The sequence below is a fragment of the Ursus americanus genome, chromosome 11 (assembly GCF_024610735.1).
Source record: "Ursus americanus isolate L20-20 chromosome 11, mUrsAme1.1.p, whole genome shotgun sequence".
Taxonomy (NCBI): domain Eukaryota; kingdom Metazoa; phylum Chordata; class Mammalia; order Carnivora; family Ursidae; genus Ursus; species Ursus americanus.
The window spans coordinates 50,356,775-50,378,316 of NC_142137.1; the positions used below are offsets into that span (position 1 = coordinate 50,356,775).

At 48.1% G+C, this 21,542-nt stretch overlaps 1 protein-coding gene across 2 annotated transcripts; it reads left to right on the forward strand.

Moving 5' to 3' along the window:
- The first annotated feature begins 6,251 nt into the window (after positions 1-6,251).
- Positions 6,252-21,495, forward strand: TNFAIP3 (TNF alpha induced protein 3). 2 transcript variants are annotated; one of them, XM_045814743.2, is made up of 9 exons: positions 6,252-6,552; positions 9,857-10,166; positions 13,356-13,546; positions 14,215-14,362; positions 14,521-14,691; positions 15,495-15,675; positions 16,858-17,777; positions 18,430-18,626; positions 19,337-21,495. In XM_045814743.2, exons 2-9 carry the CDS (start codon positions 9,872-9,874, stop codon positions 19,619-19,621), a joined length of 2,388 nt encoding a protein of 795 aa, XP_045670699.1. In that variant the 5' UTR covers positions 6,252-6,552; positions 9,857-9,871; the 3' UTR covers positions 19,622-21,495. The 2 variants fall into 2 exon arrangements, with proteins under 2 accessions (XP_045670699.1, XP_045670698.1); XM_045814742.2 differs by lacking the exon at positions 6,252-6,552 and having other exon boundaries at positions 9,839-10,166; positions 18,430-18,611.
- The last annotated feature ends 47 nt before the right edge of the window (positions 21,496-21,542 follow it).

Sequence of the window (21,542 nt, forward strand, 5' to 3'; positions counted from 1 at the left end):
AGATTTATTTCAAGTGTGAAAAACCCAGGCCACCCCAGGCACTTGTTTTTCCAAGTGTCTCAGCTCAAAATAATCCATATTGCAAAGTGCATATTTTGGGGTTGACATGCCCTGAATTCCTTCAACTGTCACCATCATGTTTGGATCTCAGGCTTCTTGGAGTTTTACGATTCTTCTGAGCTGACTGGGGCCCTTGACAGTTGTGCACAGAAGTGCCAAGACAGGCTGCTTCCAGTAACCCAGTTCCTCTGCTGGCCTCCTTAGAACGTTAGCATTGACCATGAAATTATACTCCTTTACACTTCTCTTGAAGGTCAACTAGAAACTGATAATTAGTTCTTTAAGACACTCTGTTCAGTGACAGGTACTTTTCTACCTTTGGGGAGGAATTGGGCATTGTCTAAGCCTTCAGCGTCAAGGCATGGTCTGTATCTCCACTACATATTTAAACAACTTTATCTCTATGTGGGGACCTTTCCTTTAGGGTCCGAAAAGGCCGCTGGTTTCTGCTTTACCAGAAATACCCAAAGAGCAATCATCTCTCTAATGATGAGCCCTTGCTTCTCTTAGAATATTTTCATGTGCTTTTGTTCTGTGTTTTTCTCTTTTAGCTTCAATACAATATCATAATGTATCTTTTAAAGATATTTTATTTAACTAATAGGCATCCAAATTTAAGTTAAGTGGAGTTTCTTGCTGAGCTAAAAACACACCACCACAGGGGTGAATTTGGCTGGTTGGTGTTGATGAAGTTCAGAACATGCCACCCCATATTTTATACTTTGGGTTACTGAATTTTTCAACCTAAAGGCACTTGAATAATAGAAAATGTGGGAACAGTCTTTCTGTGAACTTCCCTTACCTGCCTAAAGGACAGATCCTCCAAATTGAACGGAATTGTCATGTATCCTCTACCCAGGGGCTTCATTAACCAAAGATTGACTCATCCCAGGAGAAGTGACTAGACGTTAACACCACACCCAAACTTTGTCACAAACTGTCACATCGCTTACCTGTTCTTCTAAGAGCCCATTCATCTTCCCTAAAAACCATTTACTTTCCCCTAAATTATCTACATCCCTCCCTCCCTTCCTCTACATAAGCTGTCAAATCTCACCACTGTTTGGGATATGCACTGTTTTCCTATGATGTCCCCATGAACGTACTATTAAAAATTATCAAATTTGTATACATTTTCTTCTGTTAATCTGCTGCTGTCAGTCCATTTCATAGACCCAGCTATCGAATCTAGGAGAGAGGAGAAGTCTTTCCTTCCCCACACAGAGAGAAGAAAGAGGAACGTGATGACATCAATGAATGTAGCCCATTGTCAGTGAGTAAAAGAAGGGCCGTGTGTACATTTAATATTACGAGGTTGATTCTCCCACATTATTAAGTCTATGGGGTGTCTTACAACTACAGACTCCCACATGGAAATATAACAGCTTCTTCTCCAGCCTGCTAAGGTGCTTAGAATTTCCACCATTTAAGCTCTAAGAAGTTCTGATTTCAATAGGAATGTTTCTCAAGAAATATAGCACAGTAACACATTGCAATCTTTTTTTTTTTTTGAAAATGAACATGATTTACCTTACTAGATAGCCAGTCCCAGAAAACAGGCCCCTGAAAACGTGAAAGCCAAAATTCTTTTTTTATGGAGATGAGGTGGTGGTGGAGGGGTAGGATGGGAGAGGAGGCAAGAGTGGTAAGGAGACAAACATTATGGCCATCCCTAACTGGACCGAGGGAGTTCAGGCACAAAGGAAGAGAAAAGGGGAGTATCAAAGGCCAATTTTCACAACGGCCACACTCTTCGAAATAAAAACAAATTTATTTCAGTTAACATCCTGCTTACTGCTAAACCCCACACTGCATTCCATCTGGTTGCCAGCACCACTCACTTCAGATCTAGCATTGTTCATATTTGGTCATCAACAGCAGCTTCCACAGAAACAGAAATGAAACCAAGAATTGAATATTTATCCATAATGTAAAATAAAATTATTTTTCCAGGGGCTTCAGCCAAGTATTGACAGGAAATTCAACCAGAATTCACGGGAAAATGAATTTTCTGACAGGTTTTAGGTTTCAGCCTCCCCTAGTTTCAGGCAAAATGGAGTAAGAGGAGCTGTGCTTGGCAGGGAATCAACTCCCTCCCTTCCACTGGAAGGTCTTTGTTCCTGTTACTAGTGACTCATTGGATTACCTCAGTTACGTCCCTTTACCACGGTGGGTCTTTGTTTCTCCACACCCCCAGATAATACCTACAAAGGATCTGAGGTGCCTAGATAAGAAGTAGTATTTCAGGAGAAGTTGGCATTCATATCGTAATGAAATCTATGACATCACTTATCGCAGTTCTCCTTGTAGCCAGAGCCCACAGAGAGCCTGCATTGTCTTCTCAGCACCAGGCTTTGAGAAGGCGAGCACCACTGGTAATCTCAGAGCCCAGCCAAGGGTTATTAAAATTTGAAGCAGGCTTCAAAGCGAGCCTGCAATAACTAATCTGCTATACTCACAAGAGGCTGTTTCCAAATACGTTTAGTGTGGGGACCTTCCTTCACAACAGAGCACAATGCCGGGGGAAAAAAAGGAAGATTGGCACCATGGCCGTGAAACGTGCAATTTTAGTTTGACCCACGATTGCTGTGCCCTATTCCATACAGTCTTAGGAACACACACGGCCATATCTTGATTAAGAAAGACTCCTGAACTACAGTTAGTGCTGAGTCAGATTCAGGTCCCCTTCCCAATTGTCCTATCGGCCTCTCCGGCCTCTGGTTTCTCCTGCCCCCTGCGCCCTCCCCCCACCCACTGTCTTGGGACGCACATCTTTTTCCTTATGTGGTACACACGTACAGGCTGCAGACACCGCCCTACAGACGAACTCCAAGAGGTCACACGTGCTCACTCTCTGTGGTTGGTGACATGCGGACGTTGGCACCACAGTAAAAATGGCACATCATTCAGGAATTCTCCAAAATGCTCCATATAATCAGAATTCGATTTTCATTTAATAAGGAAACAGGTTTCTTCCTCCTATGTGTCCACTAGATGTTAACAAGCACCCCTTCCTCCCTGCGGAGTTCTGTTCATGTTGCTACAGACGATCCCGGAAATTAAAGTGCCTTGCAGGGCTTTGGGGCACTCTGCATCTGTTTGGTTCCAATTTATTCCACCAATCTCTCCAAATTTTATATTTCCTTTCCCATACGCCCATACGGAGTCTTTCTGTTCCTCCTCCACTGTTCCCTCTGATTTACCACTGAGAAAATCCTTATTGGTTTTGCCCACGTGTTAAGTTTTAGAAAGGGAAACGTGTATGCCAGAGCCTTGTCTTAGAAGACAGAAAAGGACAGTAAGCACTGGGGGAGGACAGGATTGAGGATGCCTCCTCGACAGAGACAGTCACTCCAGCAAAAGAACTGTGGGAAAATGCAGAGAGAGCAAAACTGAGGGTTACAGACCACTCCTGCACCTGACCGCTATTAACGTGTCACAAATCCCGGCAGGCAAGATGGTATAGCAGCTACCTTGGGACACTCAGAAGTGGCAGAGGTGGTCATGGTCTTTCAGGCTTGTTACTCCCACGACTGAATTCAAACCAAGCAGCAGGGGTAAACCCAGAGGGACAAAAGCAGCTGCAGGAGGGACTGAGGGGCCAGAGCCAAACAGACAGGACACAAAGAAGACAAATTCTGTTTCCAAAGAAACGTAAGGGGAGCATGGTCTGAGGATGTTCATTCAAAGACACCTTCCGGGGCGCCTGGGTGGCACAGCGGTTAAGCATCTGCCTTCGGCTCAGGGCGTGATCCCAGCGTTCTGGGTTCGAGCCCCACATCAGGGTCCTCTGCTATGAGCCTGCTTCTTCCTCTCCCACTCCCCCTGCTTGTGTTCCCTCTCTCGCTGGCTGTCTCTATCTCTGTTGAATAAATAAATAAAATCTTAAAAAAAAAAAAAAAGACACCATCTTTCATCATCTCAACTAGCCCAGAAAGTTTCCCGAGGATGGAACCAAGTCCTATTTGGCTCCCACGCCCACATTCTGCCACTGCCCGGCATCCACGTTTGACTAAGGGACTGCCGTGTGTTTGTGAGGCTGGGGCCAGGGTAGAAACAGGAGCCTTGAGATTTTAAATCCTGGAGGATCTTTTCTGAGAGTAATAGTTAAGACTTAACAGCGCTTACCTTGCTCGGAGTGAACAGGCCCAGCTCCAATCGCAGCTCTGCTGCTGACTGATTGTGTAGACTTTGGGCAAGTGGCTTAAACTTCTTACACTTCAATTTCTTCAGCTTCAAAGTGGAGCTGTTTTGAGGTTTAAGTGGCGGAGGGCATTTCAGACACTTAGCCTGGAGAGTGGCATATAATAAGGACATAATCAACATTATTATCATCTTATTCACTACCCATTGTGTGAGAGTTGGCAGCTACACACATTTGTGAATGAGTAGCTTATACCAGCAAGTATAAGAAGAAATACCAGGAGGTTTGGAGTTGTCAAAAGTCCCAGCTATCGGTTTCAAATGGCCAGCACCAGCCTTGGAAACTTGACCACTACCGACTCTCTGCTCTAAGTCTCCCTCTGCCAAAGAAGTGCCACCCTCTGCCCAGCCCCCATCCCGGTCTCTGCAGGTCCTTACTGGAGAGGGAAGCATATTTTTCTAATTCCAAAGCTGAGATACAAGGCCTGACAAGTGTAATGAAGTCAGAAGGGGATAATGCCCAGAATGTTTCAATCTGGTTCTAGTTTAGCTATACTGAAAAATGGGCCTAGGGGGACTGCTAGACAGTATAAGTGCCTGCCTCTCACTCTGCAATTCATGCACCTTCACTGCCCAGGTGCCTGATACCTGTTTCCACAGGACGTCCTTTGGGTAAAGACAGTGGGTTACCACACTGTTTATTAAGGCGTAGGGATGGTGGGTGGGTAAAAAGTACTATCAGCCTTTGGCACCTTGGCATGAACCAACTGTCAGGTCATCTAAAAGAACTCCTAGGGGCACCTGGGTGGCTCAGTTACTTAATCGTCTGCCTTCTGCTCGGGTCATGATCTCAGGGTCGTGGGATGGAGCCCCCCACATCTGGCTCTCTGCTCAGCGGGGAACCTGCTTCTCCCTCTCCCTCTGCCTGCCTCTCTCTCGCTGTCAAATTAGTAAATAAAATCTTTTTTTAAAAAACTAAAAAATAGGGGCGCCTGGGTGGCACAGCGGTTGACCGTCTGCCTTCGGCTCAGGGCATGATCCCGGCGTTCTGGGGTCGAGCCCTGCATCAGGCTCCTCCGCTGGGAGCCTGCTTCTTCCTCTCCCACTCCCCCTGCTTGTGTTCCCTCTGTCGCTGACTGTCTCTCTCTGTCAAATAAATAAATAAAATCTTTAAAAAAAAAAAAACTAAAAAATAAATAAAAGAACTCCTAGTAGGGTTCTTAGAGTTCCAGGGACTCCTAGTAGGGTCTTAGAGAGACATGGCAAGGATAGTAACGAACTAGAAATGATGTCTTAACTGAAATGCTACCTGAACATGGCGTCACCTGGGCAGACATGGAGAAGGGGAAATCAATTAAGTGCAGGACAGGGCTGATAGTTGCTCTGATTCTTAATTTCACCTAAGATTCGTTTTGCCCCTGCAAATTTCAAGGCTGCGGGGCCTCAGGATGTCACCTCCACCAGCCTGGGGGCTGGGTGGCGGGAACGCTGGGGTGGGGACCGACAGAGGGCCGTGACCGCTTCTTTTTCTCGAAATCCCCACCGGGGCCCAGAGTAGGGCGCTCCCCTACGAGCTCATCACGTGCACAGCCCCAGCTTCTCAAACCCGACCCGAAGCCTGCAGTCCTGGACGCCCGGGTGGTTTTTAGGGTTTTCTTTCTTTATTATTTCCCTTCTTGTTCTCCACAGTTGGTGATTTTCTGCAGAAAAACGGCTGAGAAAAAAGAACCTATTTCATTTCCAGTTCCCATCACCGCGATTTCCACATGGATGTGACGTTGGGCCAGCTTCCGAAATGCCCAGGTGACTCACGCGGGGACACCCGGGGGCGGAGCTCAGGAGTTTCTCGCGCGGGGGGCGGGACGGGGCGGAGCGGGACGGGGCGGGGCGCCGCTCGCCTCCTGCGCCTGCCGCGCCTCCCGCGCCCCCTGCGCCTCCCGCGTCCCCTGCGCCCCCTGGCGGCCGGCGACCCGCGGCTCTCGGCGCCGGGCAGGGCGTCACGTGACTGGAAAGTCCCTGTGTGGAAATCCCCGCTCTCCGCCGGCGGTAAAACAGAAAGGGAAAAAGAGAACTGGCAGTCTGCAGTCTTCGCAGCGGGCCAAGTGCAGCGAGCTCGGAGCCCGTGGGGGCGGAGCGGTGACAGCAGCCGCCGGGAGAAGTGCGGCGGCGGCGGCGGCGGCGGCGGGCGGCAGCGGGCGCGATCCACACCCCCGGCCGGCCCAGCGAGCGAGCGCCGAGCCCCGGCGTCCATGGGGCGCCTCCTCCGCGCGGTCCCGACCCCCGCCTGCGGCGCGCGCCTGCCCTGACCCGGACTTGGGACTTCCGAAGAGGATCGCGCGGCCGGGACAGGTAATCACCGGGTTCGCGGGGCCAGGGCTGCGGGTGCGGAATTGGCAGCGACTCCCGGGCTGGCCTCGTCTACCTGCCATGGGTTTTGCAACGGTCCTGGAGGGGAATTTGTTGGCTGTTCGTGGCCACTGTAGGTTTTGAAATGCTAGGAGTCGAGGTCGCCGCGCCAGATGTTGGGGTGACAGCTCTGGAATCCTCCAGCCAGCTGTTCCTTTTAAATACTGCAAAGAACTTAAGCTGCAGCAGACTGCTGGCGAGTAGCCTCCGGACTCCCAGGTCGGGTGGTCCTTGGTGCTTTGCTCCTTTTCGTGCCTTTTTTATTTTTAAATCGAGCTCTGGATGCTGTTGGCCACGTCGACCTCGCAGAACCAATGTGGCTTCTTCCCAGATTGTGCAGAAGCAGCCCACCGCGGGTGGGATGTCGGGGAGGCCACAAAACCCGGCGGGGGTGGGGGACTCCGCCACCCAGCCTGTCCAGGGACGGTTTGCAGACCCAGGGAGTGTAGTGCAGGGAGGTGGGTGGGGTCGAGGGACGGTGTTGATCTTCAGTCGCAGCACTGGAAGAGGTGTGCATGTTAAAGTGGGTCGTTGGCCTGCTTTTCGGGTGCTCCAGTTTACAGGGATCTGCAGGCCCCTGCCCCAGCCCCTAGCCCACAGTCAGACAGTCTTTGTCAGCCCGGGTCGTCCCACATCCTGCCACCTGGCCTCTCAGGAAAGCAGTGGTATTAAGTAAGGAAGGAGCTCAGCTCTTTTGAGACCGCTTTGTTTTCAGTTCTCCCTGCCTCTGATCTTCTTTCTTTGGAAAGCTGGTGGCTGGTCAAGTGTCTCAGGGCAGCACTTGGGGAGAACCGTTGTCCATTCAACAGTCCTCTGGACCATAGCCCTAGTGCCCCCAGTTATTGAGTACCCAGTTCCATTCTCATTGTCTGAGGTGCTTCTTTGATTTTTACAGTTCTTTGTACAGTTTTCGAAGTTTGGGAGGGAGACTTACCCAAAATTCGATGAGGCATTTGTTGATAAAAAGTCAGTGAGGTAACAAGTGTAAAGGAAATGTTAAGGGTGATAGCGTATGTCTTTTCCTGTAAGGACGTTACAATCACAGGTCAGGGAAATTTATTCTTTAATCTTAGATGCGGAGAAATCCGAGAACTGGGAATTTGGATGGTGGGTTTTGATTCTTTTAAGGAGACGATTCTGCAGTCAGTGCAAGGCTAAACCTATGAATGAGATGACCCTGGGCTATGTGGTACTGACATTTGCATGTCTTGCTTAGGGCTAAAAGCTCTCACTATTTGAGGTCTTGGCAGAAAAATCTTTAAGTGAGAAGAGAATAATAGAAGGCTTAGAAAAACAAAAAGGCAACACCTAGTTTGTTTCAAATCTTTTTACTTCCCGCCTCTTCTCGTCTGAGAGCAGGCACTACAGCCACAGGGGTGGTGTTGTGGGAATAGCAAGGGGCAGGTGTTAGGAAGAATATCTGGCGTCTAGGCAAAGCTGTCTGCCCTCGATGGTGTGGAACCTGAGCAGGACCTGTCCTTCTGTTGTTTTGACTGCAGACAGGGAATAAGGCCGTCTTGGATTTTTAGCCGCAGCATCAAGCATGACACTCAACCTTCAGTAGGTGGTCAGGCAGTGCTTTTTGAGTGATGGACAGATGAATGAGTGACATTGAGAGACTTTGGCCATGCCACCAAGTGGAAACGGGTGTAATGTTTTTATCCCCTCATTGTGCTTGTGGTCCTGCTATAATTTTGCCCAGTTCCACCTTCAGGGAATGGCTGACGTCAAAGGAAAGATTACCAACTGACCCAGAGAATTACTTCTCCCAGGCCTCACTGGCAATCAGATTGGGAATCCTGATCCAAAATTATCACCAGAAAGCAACCCTGTGGTCATCTAGTCCACCTTCTCTACTTTGAGTGGACCACAAGAATTTAAACCACTTCATCAATGACTTTAAGAGAGCCTAGACCCACCTAGGAATGGCTTCCCTAAAAATCTAGGTTTCTTGTCTCTCTTACATAGGTTTAAGGTCTTCCCCAACTAAAAGCTTGCCCTGGCAAATAGTAGGACACAGGAGTGAGATTAACAATCGCCGTGAAACTTCCTAGGGAATATGTTCAGGCTCTGAAACCATCTTGGAAACCAAGATGTGTGGTAAGGGACCCTGCTAAGGCTTTTGAGTGACAGCTGGCTTTCCACACAGCTCCACACTGCAGGGATCCCATGTTGTGTCAATTCACAACATCCCAGGCTGTTGGCATGGGTTGTAGATGGTGGGTTTTGCCCCCTGCTTCCTTCATTTGTCCTGAGTGTCCCCCTGGCCATCTTTCCTTGCCTGCTTCCAGACTTTCATTTCCTTCCACCAGTGGATTACGCTTGAAGATTGCAGGGTGAAGACAGGGTGGGAAATGCATCTGAGTGTTGGTACCTGGAGCATGGTAATAAATGTGGTTGGCACTTGAGTTGGAATAATGGAACTCTACTGCCTGCTCTTGAAAGTGTAAAATTGATTCTTCTATTATTGTTAAAATTCTATTTCTTATTCTGATGTTGTAAAGTTCAATGGAGAGGTTCCGAAAGACTTATTGTTTGCTCTTAAAATTGCAAAGCATCTTACTGGAGATAGGCTTATTCAGTTTTTAACCTTAAAAATATTATAATACATTTTATAAATGAACTCTTTGTAAGTATTTCTCTTTGGGGCTGAAGAGCAAATTCTGATCAGCGGCCTAGATGACAACGTAAAATTGCAAGATTTTTCACAAAACATTTACTTTGCCGTATAGGGAGGGAGCGCTTAAAAGAGATAAATCAAGGCTTCACCTGAGAGCAGGGGTTGCTGAGCAGTGGTCTTAGGGGAGGAGCTACAGACTTGTCAGGGCCGCCTTGTGGCCGCCACTGGCATCCAGAGCTCCTGAGATCCAGGGGCTTTGTCAGAGTGGCACGAGAATGGGATGGGAACTTGTTGGTTATGAGGTGCAGTACCTGTTGCTGACAGATAGGCTGGGCTCCCTGACAGACGTTACTGAAAATACGGGTTATTCCCCTCCTCCTCAGCACCCACTCCCCGCCTTCCTTCTCTTGTTTAGACTAATCTTTAAAAGTGATGTAACTTAGAACAGTCCAGTGTGAGTTAATCTTGGGGGCCAGCTAGTATCCTGGGAGGAGAGGTGACTAAGATCTTTTGCCTACAGATGAGGGTAATGACAAGCTCAAACCCCGGGGTTTCCTGCAGGCAGGTGTTTAGGAGTGGTCCTCAGAGTCGGGCTAACGGAATGGGTTTTGCTCCCCCCCTGTTCAGGTGTTACAGAGCACGATGGCTGAACAACTCCTTCCCCAGGCTTTGTATCTGAGCAACATGCGGAAAGCTGTGAAGATACGAGAGAGAACTCCAGAAGATATATTTAAGCCTACCAATGGGATCATTCACCATTTTAAATCCATGCACCGATACACACTAGAAATGTTCAGAACTTGCCAGTTTTGTCCACAATTTCGGGAGATCATCCACAAAGCTCTCATCGACAGAAACATCCAGGACTCCCTCGAAAGCCAGAAGAGGCTCAACTGGTGTCGGGAAGTCAGGAAGCTGGTGGCCCTGAAAACGAATGGTAAGAAGCTCTCGTCTAAGGCTTGGCTCCCACAGTGCGGGGTCCCCGTTCCTTCATTTCTGATACCGCTGGCCCAAACTCAAGTCTCTTGAGAGCATAGACCCCTTAGCAAAGAATCCTCCATAAAAGGCATGTGATAAAAGCAAGCTTGTTTTTCAACCTTTTTATGAAGGATATTTTGTTAATTGTGCGTATTAGCAGAGCCACTGCAGCTGGAGGGCTGCATTTCTGAACACATGCCTCCCACTGGAGGACTTAGGTATCTAATTTTTGTGGCTGTTTGTGTAATCATTTGTAAAATACCCTTTCCTAGCCAGTAATGGAAACAATAAAAGGCTTTAAGTTCAAAAAGAAAGCATGGTGTGAAAACTAGTATTACTATCGTTTGCCACTATCATTAGAAAATGCTCGTAATGATGACCTTACGCATCTTGAATTGATGACATTTTATGGCTTAGCCAGTGAGCAGCTGTTGTCTGCCTCTCCCTGACCTAGGTTCTGTTGGCTTTGGTCCCGTGACATGAAGTAGAAAGATACTCGAGATTTGTAGCACAGACTTCAGACCTTTTCTTCATTATTTTTAGGGATTCCTAGTTCTGAATTTCTTGCTATCTGTATCTGCCCAGTGGTCCTTTACCACTAGGAACTGTTTTCTGTTCTAAACTTTATTGTTTTGTTTTTTGATTATTTCCTTTGAGCAAGAGTATGTGTATCATGGCCAAGCACACTGTTTCATGCAGATACATAATCTTTCATTATAATGTCGCTAATTATTACAAGAAGCAAGGAGACTGCCACAATCAATTAAATGCTTACAGTCTAGAAGAGGGCAGGAACCAGGTTCTTATTTAAGTAACAGTCCTTCTTTAAGACCACCTTGATCAAAATAATACATCCAAGCACAGAAATCCTTGTTGACAGTGAGAGGATAAGATTATTAATTAACTTTGTGCATTAACTGTGGCCATTTTTGAGTTGGGTAGCGTGGAGTGATTGGAGATAGGTATTTTGCGGTGTTCCTGGGGGCGGCGGGGGGAGGGGGGAGGGTTCTTGTGCAGTACTTCAACATCTTGCCTCTACTTTTGAAGCACAGATTCTTAGAAACAAAGGTAGAATGAAAACTGGGGAGAGCTAGTGTTTACATTTTTCTTGGCCTTAAATCAAGTGATGCGTAGAAGTGGGTAATTATGTTAAGTCATCATCAAGGGGTTTATATTCCTGACAGTTTGTGGTTTTAACTCTCTCCCATTTTGTTACTAAAAAGAAACGGAGTGAACTCTGGGAGAGGTGGAAACAGAGAGATTCTGCCAAACTAGAGATGTGGTAGGAAGAGGAAAACCTTATCATTAACAGAATTAACTGACGTTTTAGGTTGAACTTACTCCTTAAGAAAATAATGGATATAAATGGTAAACACTTGTTTTGCAAAGATCTGTCATTAAAGTCAACAAGGATGCATGCTACAAATAAAGCCACAAAAGCAAGTGCATTTTGATAACATTTTCTGGGAAATAGGAATGTGGGAGCTCAGATCCTCTTATTTCCCCACTTTCAAGAAAATTCCTTAAAATTCTGGAAAAGGAAGAAAAGATATTTAGGGGAGGGGGAATAGACAAAGTGACTTTTACTCTCTGGCTTTTATTAAGCACCTTTTTTTTTTTAACCCTTCCCCTCTAGGAGGGTTCTACAAAGTCAGTGGTCTATTTGGGGAGGGGGTGATTCACAAGTTTGCATTTGAGGATATGAGACTGCGGTGAATGAGGAAGGGAGTAGGTGGCATAAAATTGAAACTTCATGTGAAAAATTCCAGCGTCTATTGGCTGCCGCGATTTCACTTGTATAATGAGTAGCCCTATTCCAGCTCACCCTGACCACACCCACTTGGAAAGTCCAGGGTGCCCTTCGCAGTTTAAATGTCTACACACCAGAACAAAAAGTACAATAGCTGTTGCTCAATTGCTAGTCAAATAACTTAGCGCTGGGGAATTCCAGATGTTGCTTAGGGAATTTTGTACTGGTGCATCTCAATAAAGAACTGAAAGTAAGCACAAGAAGAAGAAAAAAAAAGCCTTATCTTTGCTCTAGATTTTGCAAAGGGGAAATTTCAACAGAATGCAATCGTTGCCACACTTCTGCCAAGACAAAAGGCTGAGCGATCTTTTTTCGTTCATTCTTGTGAAGACTGACTTACTTCGTCTTTCCATATGTGTGAGTTGCAGGGATACTAGCTCTGGATATATATGATTGACGGGTTTTCTTTGTTTTGTTTTTGTTTTTTACAGTTTGACTATACTTAAGATTTGATAGAAAATTTCAAAAAGCGTTGATAACCCTGCTTGTAGAGTAATGTAAGAAATTAGTTCACCCCTTCTTCATAAAAACAGTGGTGTACTTGGCCACGAGATATTAAGGTGTTGACTTTTTTGGTATTAAACATTCCCCGAAATGTTTATTGCGTGGAGGTTGGGAAAAAAGTCAGTGTCCTGAATTGTAGGTTTTAACCTGTGAAAGTAATAAACTAATGGTAAAATTGGACCTGTTTCTCACAATGCTCAAAGGCAGGCTGAGGAGGTAGTGCGGTGTCCTCCATCCCACTTTACAAATCAGGAGAGGAAACTCCCAGGCCCCAGAGGCCTCAGTGGAATGGTCAAGTCATTTATCACTGAGTCATAGCCAGACCGTCCCTGTCTAGTAAACCGAGCCCAGGCAGCTTCCTGGTTTGTGCATATTGCCCTGTGTGTTCTCTCCAGAGCCTCAGAGTGACAGTGACAGTGCCAGTGTCTTGGGCAAAACATCAAGGAATACTGGAATGCGATGGACTTTAGAGATCATAATCCAATACTCTCATTTCACAAAGAGAAAAAAAAACACTCAGAAGCTGAGGAATTTCCCCCAAGGTCACACCTAAACCAGTTAAGGCAAGTCAGGCTAGAACCAAGGTCCCCTGATAATCAGTCCCTGGCCCCTTTGCTCTCTTAGTGTCAGTCATTAAAAATAAGAGTGAAAAGAATGGTTTTTTCCCTCAAAGCCACCATCAGCTTGTGAAATGTTCTCAGCTGGCCATTGGACTAAGAAAGTAAACTGTTTGCATCTCTCACATGCCCTGTTGGGTCCCCTGTACCAGTGGCAGGGCTGGTGCATTCTATAAACCTATGCTCGGCCTTTGATGTGTGTGGCTTCTGTCCTCAGGTGATGGAAACTGCCTCATGCATGCTGCTTCTCAGTACATGTGGGGTGTTCAGGACACAGACTTGGTCCTGAGGAAGGCGCTCTTCAGCACTCTCAAGGAGACGGATACACGCAACTTCAAATTCCGGTGGCAGCTGGAGTCCCTTAAATCTCAGGAATTTGTGGAAACGGGGCTTTGCTACGACACTCGGGTATGTTAACAAATGTTCCGCCATTAAGTATCTACCGGTAGAGCTCCCTGGTAGGTGAAGGGTCTCTCTGGCCAGGCCCTGCTCTCAAGGAGCATATGATGTACTAGGTCACGTGAACTTGGCTAAGCAAAGCAGAGCCCATGGAAAACACCAGAAAGCTCCTGTGGGGTGAACCTGAGGCTTTTGTCACTGCTGGGAGGTTTCCAGGCAGCAGATTCCCAGCTGTGGATCTCTTCCATTTAGCAAAAGGGCTTCTGCTCATGGCCTTTCCTGTGGGGCTTTGGTTGCTTTCCAATCTGATTGCCCTTTGCATGCTTTACTGAGCCTGCCAGGCAGACTCAGACGTGGGGCTCACCATTCTCAGTCACGAGCTTGGAATTTTTGTGTACATTTGGATAAGAGGCTCTGGTGTTATGCCTCATCAGGGATTTTTTTGAAAGCAGGTACTGTCCCCATCCTCCCCCGCTTTTAAGTTGGCCTTATAGTGGAAAATAGTAAAGGAAGAAAACCAAAATGGGGAAAAAAGGGTGATCATTTGAACGATGATTTCCAGAAAGGGGAAAAGTAAGCTGAGTTATATAAATGAATAATCGTAAAGCAAAGTCAGACTCAGTTTTTAATGCATAGTACATTCAATCATGATTTTCCCTTTACCCACTTCTCCTTAGAATTGGACGGATGAGTGGGACAGCCTTGTCAAAATGGCATCAACAGACACACCCGTGGCCCGAGGCGGACTTCAGTATAACTCACTGGAAGAAATACACATATTTGTCCTTTGCAACATCCTCAGAAGGCCCATCATTGTCATTTCAGGTGAGATCCCTGCAGGTTGCTTATTTGTATTCACGTGCTGCTCGGCCGGAATGCTTTAGTTCTCGGGAAAAGACCCCAAGTCACAGACGATAGAAGCTGAAGGGAATTCGATAGAAATCACCCGAGGGCCTTATTTCTCTTGCTCTTTCCCTAAACAGACAAAATGCTGAGAAGTTTGGAATCGGGTTCCAATTTCGCTCCCTTGAAGGTGGGCGGGATTTACCTGCCTCTCCACTGGCCAGCCCAGGAGTGCTACCGATACCCCATCATTCTCGGCTATGACAGCCAGCACTTTGTACCCCTGGTGACTCTGAAGGACAGCGGACCTGGTGAGAACACTGAGCGTGGATTCACGTTTGTAACTGCTGGTAGATACTGGGACGCCCTGTTCGCACTGAACATCGGGCTCTTTGGGGCCCTCTGGCCTCATTTATGTTTTTTAATTATTTTTATGTGAATACAGTGTTCTGTCATTTGCCTGATTATCAACAGTAATGCAATGACAGTAATCCCACTATCTTTGCGTATGGCTTGGAAAGCACTTTGCACAGCTTAGTTGCAAGTGGGAGATGTAGGTATACACGTGACTGCTGCCCTTTGATAAATGACGGAGTAAGGCCCACAGAGCCCTGGCGTGGAGCAGCTAAATGTCAGGTAGCTATTACTATGATAGCTTCCTCTGCAAGAGGCAGGGTGCGAAGTGCTTTAGGGACATCATTTCACTTCATTTCATCCTCTCGGCATCCCTGTGGACTGTAAGCCCTGTGAGCCTTGTTTTACGGACGAGACCCTTGAAGCTCAGAGAGGTTCAGTAACCTGCCTGATGTCACAGAGCTTGCTAGTGGCAAAGTCAGGATTCAGACTCAGATCAGTGTGATTCTGAAGTGTGGCAATTTACCCGACGAGATCCACTGCCTCCAGGCTGCCTAATATTCTCTGACCTTCCAGAACAAAGCCTTTTATGTTAGAGTTTGTTTCCCCATCTGAGTTTGGCTGTGGCTGGATGATACTTTTCCACCCTTTCATTGTATCCTTTCTGTGTTTTCGAAATGTGATCGTTACATATGCGGCCTCACACATAATCTCATTTAGTAGAATCATGTGTTGCTTATGGTATTTTTTTTTCCCTCAGAAATCCGAGCCGTTCCACTTGTTAACAGAGAGCGAGGAAGATTTGAAGACTTAAAAGTTCACTTTTTGACAGATCCTGAAAATGAGATGAAGGAAAAGCTCTTGAAAGAATACCTGATGGTGATTGAAATCCCTGTCCAGGGCTGGGACCATGGCACCACCCACTTGATCAATGCCGCGAAGTAAGAGTTTATCCTTCGCTCTGTCCTTTGCCATCTTCAGCCGTTTTTACTTCGGCCACATAGGCTGATGCCACCCCAGAGCTCCACCATAACGTTATTTGAAGCCAGTTTCCTCCCATGTGAAACAAATTCAGAGCGGTGTACGTGAGTCAGAGAGGATGACCAGAGGCCATCCTAACTTGGGTTTCCCCTGGGAACGAGGAATTTCTCCGTGGTGACTTCCCTGCAGTCTGGATGCTGACAGTCAGAACTGTGGCTTTTGAGTATATTAAACCAAAGATAGTTTTGTTGTGTTTTGTTTAATTGCCCTAGTCCGAGGCTAGCAAGTGAAAATTCTTGGAAACACAACCTTTTTCTCTTGGCTTATGGGTGAGGACAGACACAGCAGACAACAGACGGGGCTGTAGACTGTGTGTATGTGGCAGCCATAGGGTTTTTGCCACGTGGAAGGTGGAGGAGAGACCCAGAGCGCGTCTTGTGCAGGTATCCAGATCGCAAACACTGGCTTTCTGTCGGAGAGATACATGTTTGTTAGGACTTGAGATACAGCAGAGGGGACCATGGAGGCATAGGAGAATCAGTTTCTCATAGTGGAGGCGAACATGTGACGGAGGCTCAGAAGTCCGTGGACAGCACCTGTGGGCGCGTCGCTGCTCAGTCACTGTGCGGGGCGGCTCATGTGGGTAGAGACCAGGCATGAGTTTAAGATTAATAACAGTGAAATATAGGCAACAAGGTCCTACAGTGATTTGAACTGTAACACAGCCTAGTCCCAAATGAACACCCGACGTAATGTTTTACTAGAAGTTTGATCTCCGAGACGTTAAAAAGTAAAAGTGACTTTTTAAAAGAGGAATAGAGTAATCCACTGTAGAGGCATCCCCAGAATAGCCCTTTCTTTAGAATTATCGGTCATTTGGGGTGGACCAAGTTGATTAAGTAAGACTGTGATTCTTGAAGTAGCGAAATCTTCTTAGCAGTACTAGACTGTGCCGTGTTGGAGGCGCGGACTCTTAGTCATATGACCCTGCATGTCAGTGATGCGATATCAAGTCATTGCCATAATCCACATTCTACAGGTTTGCCCTATGAGCTCATGATGTGAAAGCGTGTGTGTGTGTGTGTGTGTGTGTTTGTGTCTGTGTTTGTGCTTAGTCTCATGTTTTTCCTTTTGGTCTTCAGGCTAGATGAAGCCAACTTACCCAAAGAAATAAACCTGGTAGACGATTACTTTGAACTTGTCCAGCACGAGTACAAGAAATGGCAGGAGAACAGCGAGCAGGAGCGGAGAGAGATGCGTGCTCAGAACCCTTTGGAGCCTTCCGTTCCCCAGCTTTCTCTCATGGACGTAAAATGTGAAACACCCAACTGTCCTTTCTTCATGTCCGTGAACACCCAGCCTCTGTGCCACGAGTGCTCAGAGAGGCGGCAAAAGACCCAGAGCAAATCCTCAAAGCTGCACTCCAAGCCAGGCCCCGAGGTGCTCCCCGGCATGGCTCTCGGGGCCTCCCGGGGCGAGGCCTGTGAGCCCGTGGACTGGAGCCCCAAGGAGCCAGCTGGGGGACCTCATTCGGCCCCTCCGACGGCGCCCAGCCTCTTCCTGTTCAGCGAGACCACTGCTATGAAGTGCAGGAGCCCCGGCTGCCCTTTCACGCTGAACGTGCAGCACAACGGATTTTGTGAGCGCTGCCACAACGCCCGGCAGGTTAACGCGGGCCACCCCTCGGACAGCACGAGGCACTTGGACCCTGGTAAGTGCCGAGCCTGCCTGCAGGACGTCACCAGGACGTTTAATGGGATCTGCAGTACTTGCTTCAAAAGGACTACGGCAGAGCCCTCCTCGGACCTCAGCTCCAGCGTCCCTCCTTCCTGTCACCAGAGGTCCAAGTCAGACCCCTCGCAGCTCATCCAGAGTCTCTCCCCACATTCTTGCCGCAGAGCTGGGACTGAGGCTCCCTCTGGCTGCCTCTCTCAGGCCACACGGACTCCAGGGGACAGGACGGGGACGAGCAAGTGCAGAAAAGCCGGCTGCATGTATTTTGGGACTCCAGAAAATAAAGGCTTCTGCACGCTGTGTTTCATCGAGTACAGAGAAAACAAACGTGAGTGACAGGATGGACTCCTAACCCCCGTTTCTAAACTCCTGGGCTAGATGCAGTTTTGCTCCCCAGCTGCAAGAGAGCAGCTCTGGGCAGTGGGGGAGAGAGTGGCTGGCCCAGAGGGATGGTCACGTGGAGGCGAAAGACACAGAAAACCACCTTCCAAAGCCCTACAGCCCCTCGTAGATAGAGTTCATACAATTTGTCTTCACGAGGTCGTTCAGTGTCTGGCCTTTGTGTGATAGAGTTTAAACAAGACTTCTTTGGACACATAGGTGTAATAGAGAAAAATCCAAAGCTGAAGGGCAGTAGCTGGAGAGGGGGAAGTCTCCGCTGACACTGTGAGAAAACACAGGTGATTTTAGAAATCTCTCGTTTGCAGGGGGACAGACGGGCAGTTAGTGTCTCTGCCTGTTCTGTTCCTATGCCTCGCCAGTGTGGCATGTTCAAAAGCGAGAGGCTTGTAAAGTCAAAGATGTTTCCGTATGGCATTATTGTTTTTCCTTTGGCTGAATTTAGAAAAGGTTGTGCTCACATACTCACAGTCCTGGCTGCCCTAACCTGTACCCAGAACCTGTCTGTCTGTCCCACGGCGGTGTCTCTCTCTCTGCTTAGAGACCACACGTGGCACTGATGAGCTCCAACTCTCTTTTAGATTTTGTCACTGCCTCCACGAAAGCCAGTCCCACGGCCCCCAGGTTCCAGAACGGTGTCCCCTGTCTGGGGAGGGAATGTGGCACCCTGGGAAGCACCGTGTTTGAAGGATACTGTCAGAAGTGTTTCATCGAAGCTCAGAGTCAGAGATTTCACGAAGCAAAAAGGACCGAAGAGCAACTGGTGAGACACTTTGAGGTACTTGCCCTCCCCTGTTGGGCCAGCCCTCTCGCTGGAGCCCAGACAAGCAGACGTTCCCCCGTGCCAAGTTCCGGGGAAGAACCTGAGGGGGTGGGGGGAGAAGTCACTGTGGTCCCCGGGGTTGGAAGTGCAGCAGCTACTCTTGATGTTCACGGCCTAAGTGTGCTCTAGAATTCATTTAAAAAGTAAAGCAGGTCAGTCATAGAATAAAACCTCTTGGAGTCTCCGAAAAGCCGGATGCTGAGCAGACACTTCTGATTGGTTAGTAGCAGCACAGGCGTGAGTGGAAGTAATCCTTTATCCCCAGATGCAGGGGGGAGGCAGCAGCCCGGGCGCCTCCACACAATGGCATGTAAGAAAAGCAAACTTTGGCTGGTGGTTGCCTCCCCTGTTGTTTAGAGAATGTAGGGAATCTGTCTCGAGAAGGGCAGCTTATTATTCATGCAAGCGGAGGCGAGCTGGGCCAGTGTTCGCAGGCTCCTATGTGGTCGCCCTCAGCCTCCAGGGACCAGGCCTGCTGTCGTGGGACTGGGGGGAAGTGTCTTTGGCCAGCTCCCGGTCACAGCACGGGGAGCTCTGGTTCCCTGGGTCAGGCAGCTGCTCTCCACCCCGCAGAGTTCTTGGGACCACCCGTGCTGTCAGACGAGGTTGCCTGGTGCTCTCTCTGAGCAGTGGGGCCAACAGTGTTCTCTGCTCTTTCCACTCAGAGATCCAGCCAGCGCAGAGACGCGCCTCGGAGCACGGCGAGCGCCTCGAGGCCCAAGTGCGCCCGGGCCTCCTGCAAGAACATCCTGGCCTGCCGCAGCGAGGAGCTCTGCATGGAGTGCCAGCACCTGGGCCCGCGAGTGGGGCCGGGGGCCCACCGGGGCGAGCCGGTTCCCGAGGAGCCCCCCAAACAGCGCTGCCGCGCCCCCGCCTGCGATCACTTCGGCAACGCCAAGTGCAGCGGCTACTGCAATGAGTGCTTCCAGTTCAAGCAGCTGTACGGCTGACGGATGCGGCGGGCCGGCCGGGCCACGGGGGACCGCGAGCCTTAGCCGGCGTGGTGCTGGCCCCTAAATACTGCGATGCCCAGCAGGGAGCTGCGGGCGGCCTCGAGCAGGGGAGCGGAGAGAAGCTCGCGGCGCCGTCGCGGCCGGCCTGCCCCGGGGGCCTTGGAGGAGAGCGAGGCCAGGGACTGGCGGCCCATGGTGTGTCCGCTCCAGCCCGGTCCCCATCGGGGCTGCTGCTGCTCCTCGCCGCCTGCCACGCGGAGGGCCGGGAACTTCATGGACGTGGCTTGTGTGCCAGGACAGCTTCGTGGTCTCGGGAGAGAAGGGAGAAGACGCCCCAGCCGTCCCCCCGCGCGCCCGCTCGGCCGCGGGTTCAGAAGCTCAGGGAGAACGGCCGGCTGGAGCCGGAGTGTCAGCGGGGAACAGCCTTTCCCTGCCGCCTTGTCCCTGTCCCACGGACGCGGCGGACACGAAGCCACCCGCAGACTGTGGTTCTGAGGCTGCTGAAGCCAAATCAGTTCACACTGAAAAGCAAACCAGCTGCTCTTTACAGTATGCACCTTGGAAAAAATCTGAATATTCTAGTGGGAAGATGTGTGACCATTTGGGTGTCACTGTCTTCACTCCTGGAGAAGTTAGCCAGAACTGAGGCGTGCATAAAAATGTGTACATATATAATGTACCCTTATATTATGTATGAGGGATTTTTTTTTATTATGTTGAAACGCGGCCCTAGAGATGTAAGTAGGAAGACTGAATAATAACCTATTTTCTGGTTGTTGTTGGGGCGCCATCTGTATACAGCTAGCATGAATTCAACCAGCTGCCTTGTTAGAGTGAACTCCCTATTGTGTCTATGTAATTCACTTTATTTATTTTATTTCAAATTTCAAGGTTATTTAAATGAAGACGTTTCTTCTGCTCTGGGTAAAGTGCTTGCTGTAGTGTTGAAATAACATATTCCTATTAAGTCCTCTTTCAGGAGAGCACTGAGTACCTTGGGGATTTGGTCTCTCTGATGTGATGTGGTTGTCTTCCCTAAGAAAGAAGGAATTGCATCAAAGGGATATTCATTAAAAGCTCATGCTTCTTAATGAAACTTGGGTCAGAGCCCCTTGCTAGCCAAACGAAAAAACAAAAAACAAAACTGCTCTCCACAGTAGACAGATGCCTTGAATATCCTACCTCCTTAGAGATAAGATTGGGAAGGAATGGGGATGAGATTGGAGAAGGTCACCAGGAAGACGTGACCTTTAATGATGGTTCTATTTGCTGTTAACGCTGTGTCCTGGGGTGCTGGCAGTGACCTCACAACCAGTGGCACCTTAGTGCTGGGACAGCAAAACCCTGTGACCATGAGCATAAGGAAGTTTCTTTCTGTCCTTGGCCTGCAGATTCTCTATTTGCTTTGTGTTGCTGTCATACTTTTTCTAGAAAAAAAGGGGGGAAAACATTGTCCCCAGAGGTAAAGGCTGCCTTTTTTTTTTTTTTTTTTGGTCTGTAACTTATGACCTGAAAATATTAGCAATCTATAACTCTACACAGCCTTTACTTGTGTTGCCTGACATGTTTGCCACCTCGCGTGCCATTAAGTCTGTTTCCTGGACATCTTAATAATTTTTTTCTAAAGATCTCAAATAAACTTCAGTGTTCATCCAGTTCTTCTAAAGTCGATATTTTAATATTTTGTGTGTCTCAATATTTTCATTCTTAATGTGAAAAAATGGAATTATTTATACTTATTATAGAAAGCATTTGAAATTTGCACATTTAGTTGTCCTTAATAGAGAGCTGTTTACTCTGTTGGATTCCTTCAAGTTTTCCTAAATATGTGTAACTTTTCACAAAACTCAATATTAAAAAATAAATTATTTAAGAACAGATTTTGATGTTTTCTGTTTACAAATGGTGAGAGAAAGAG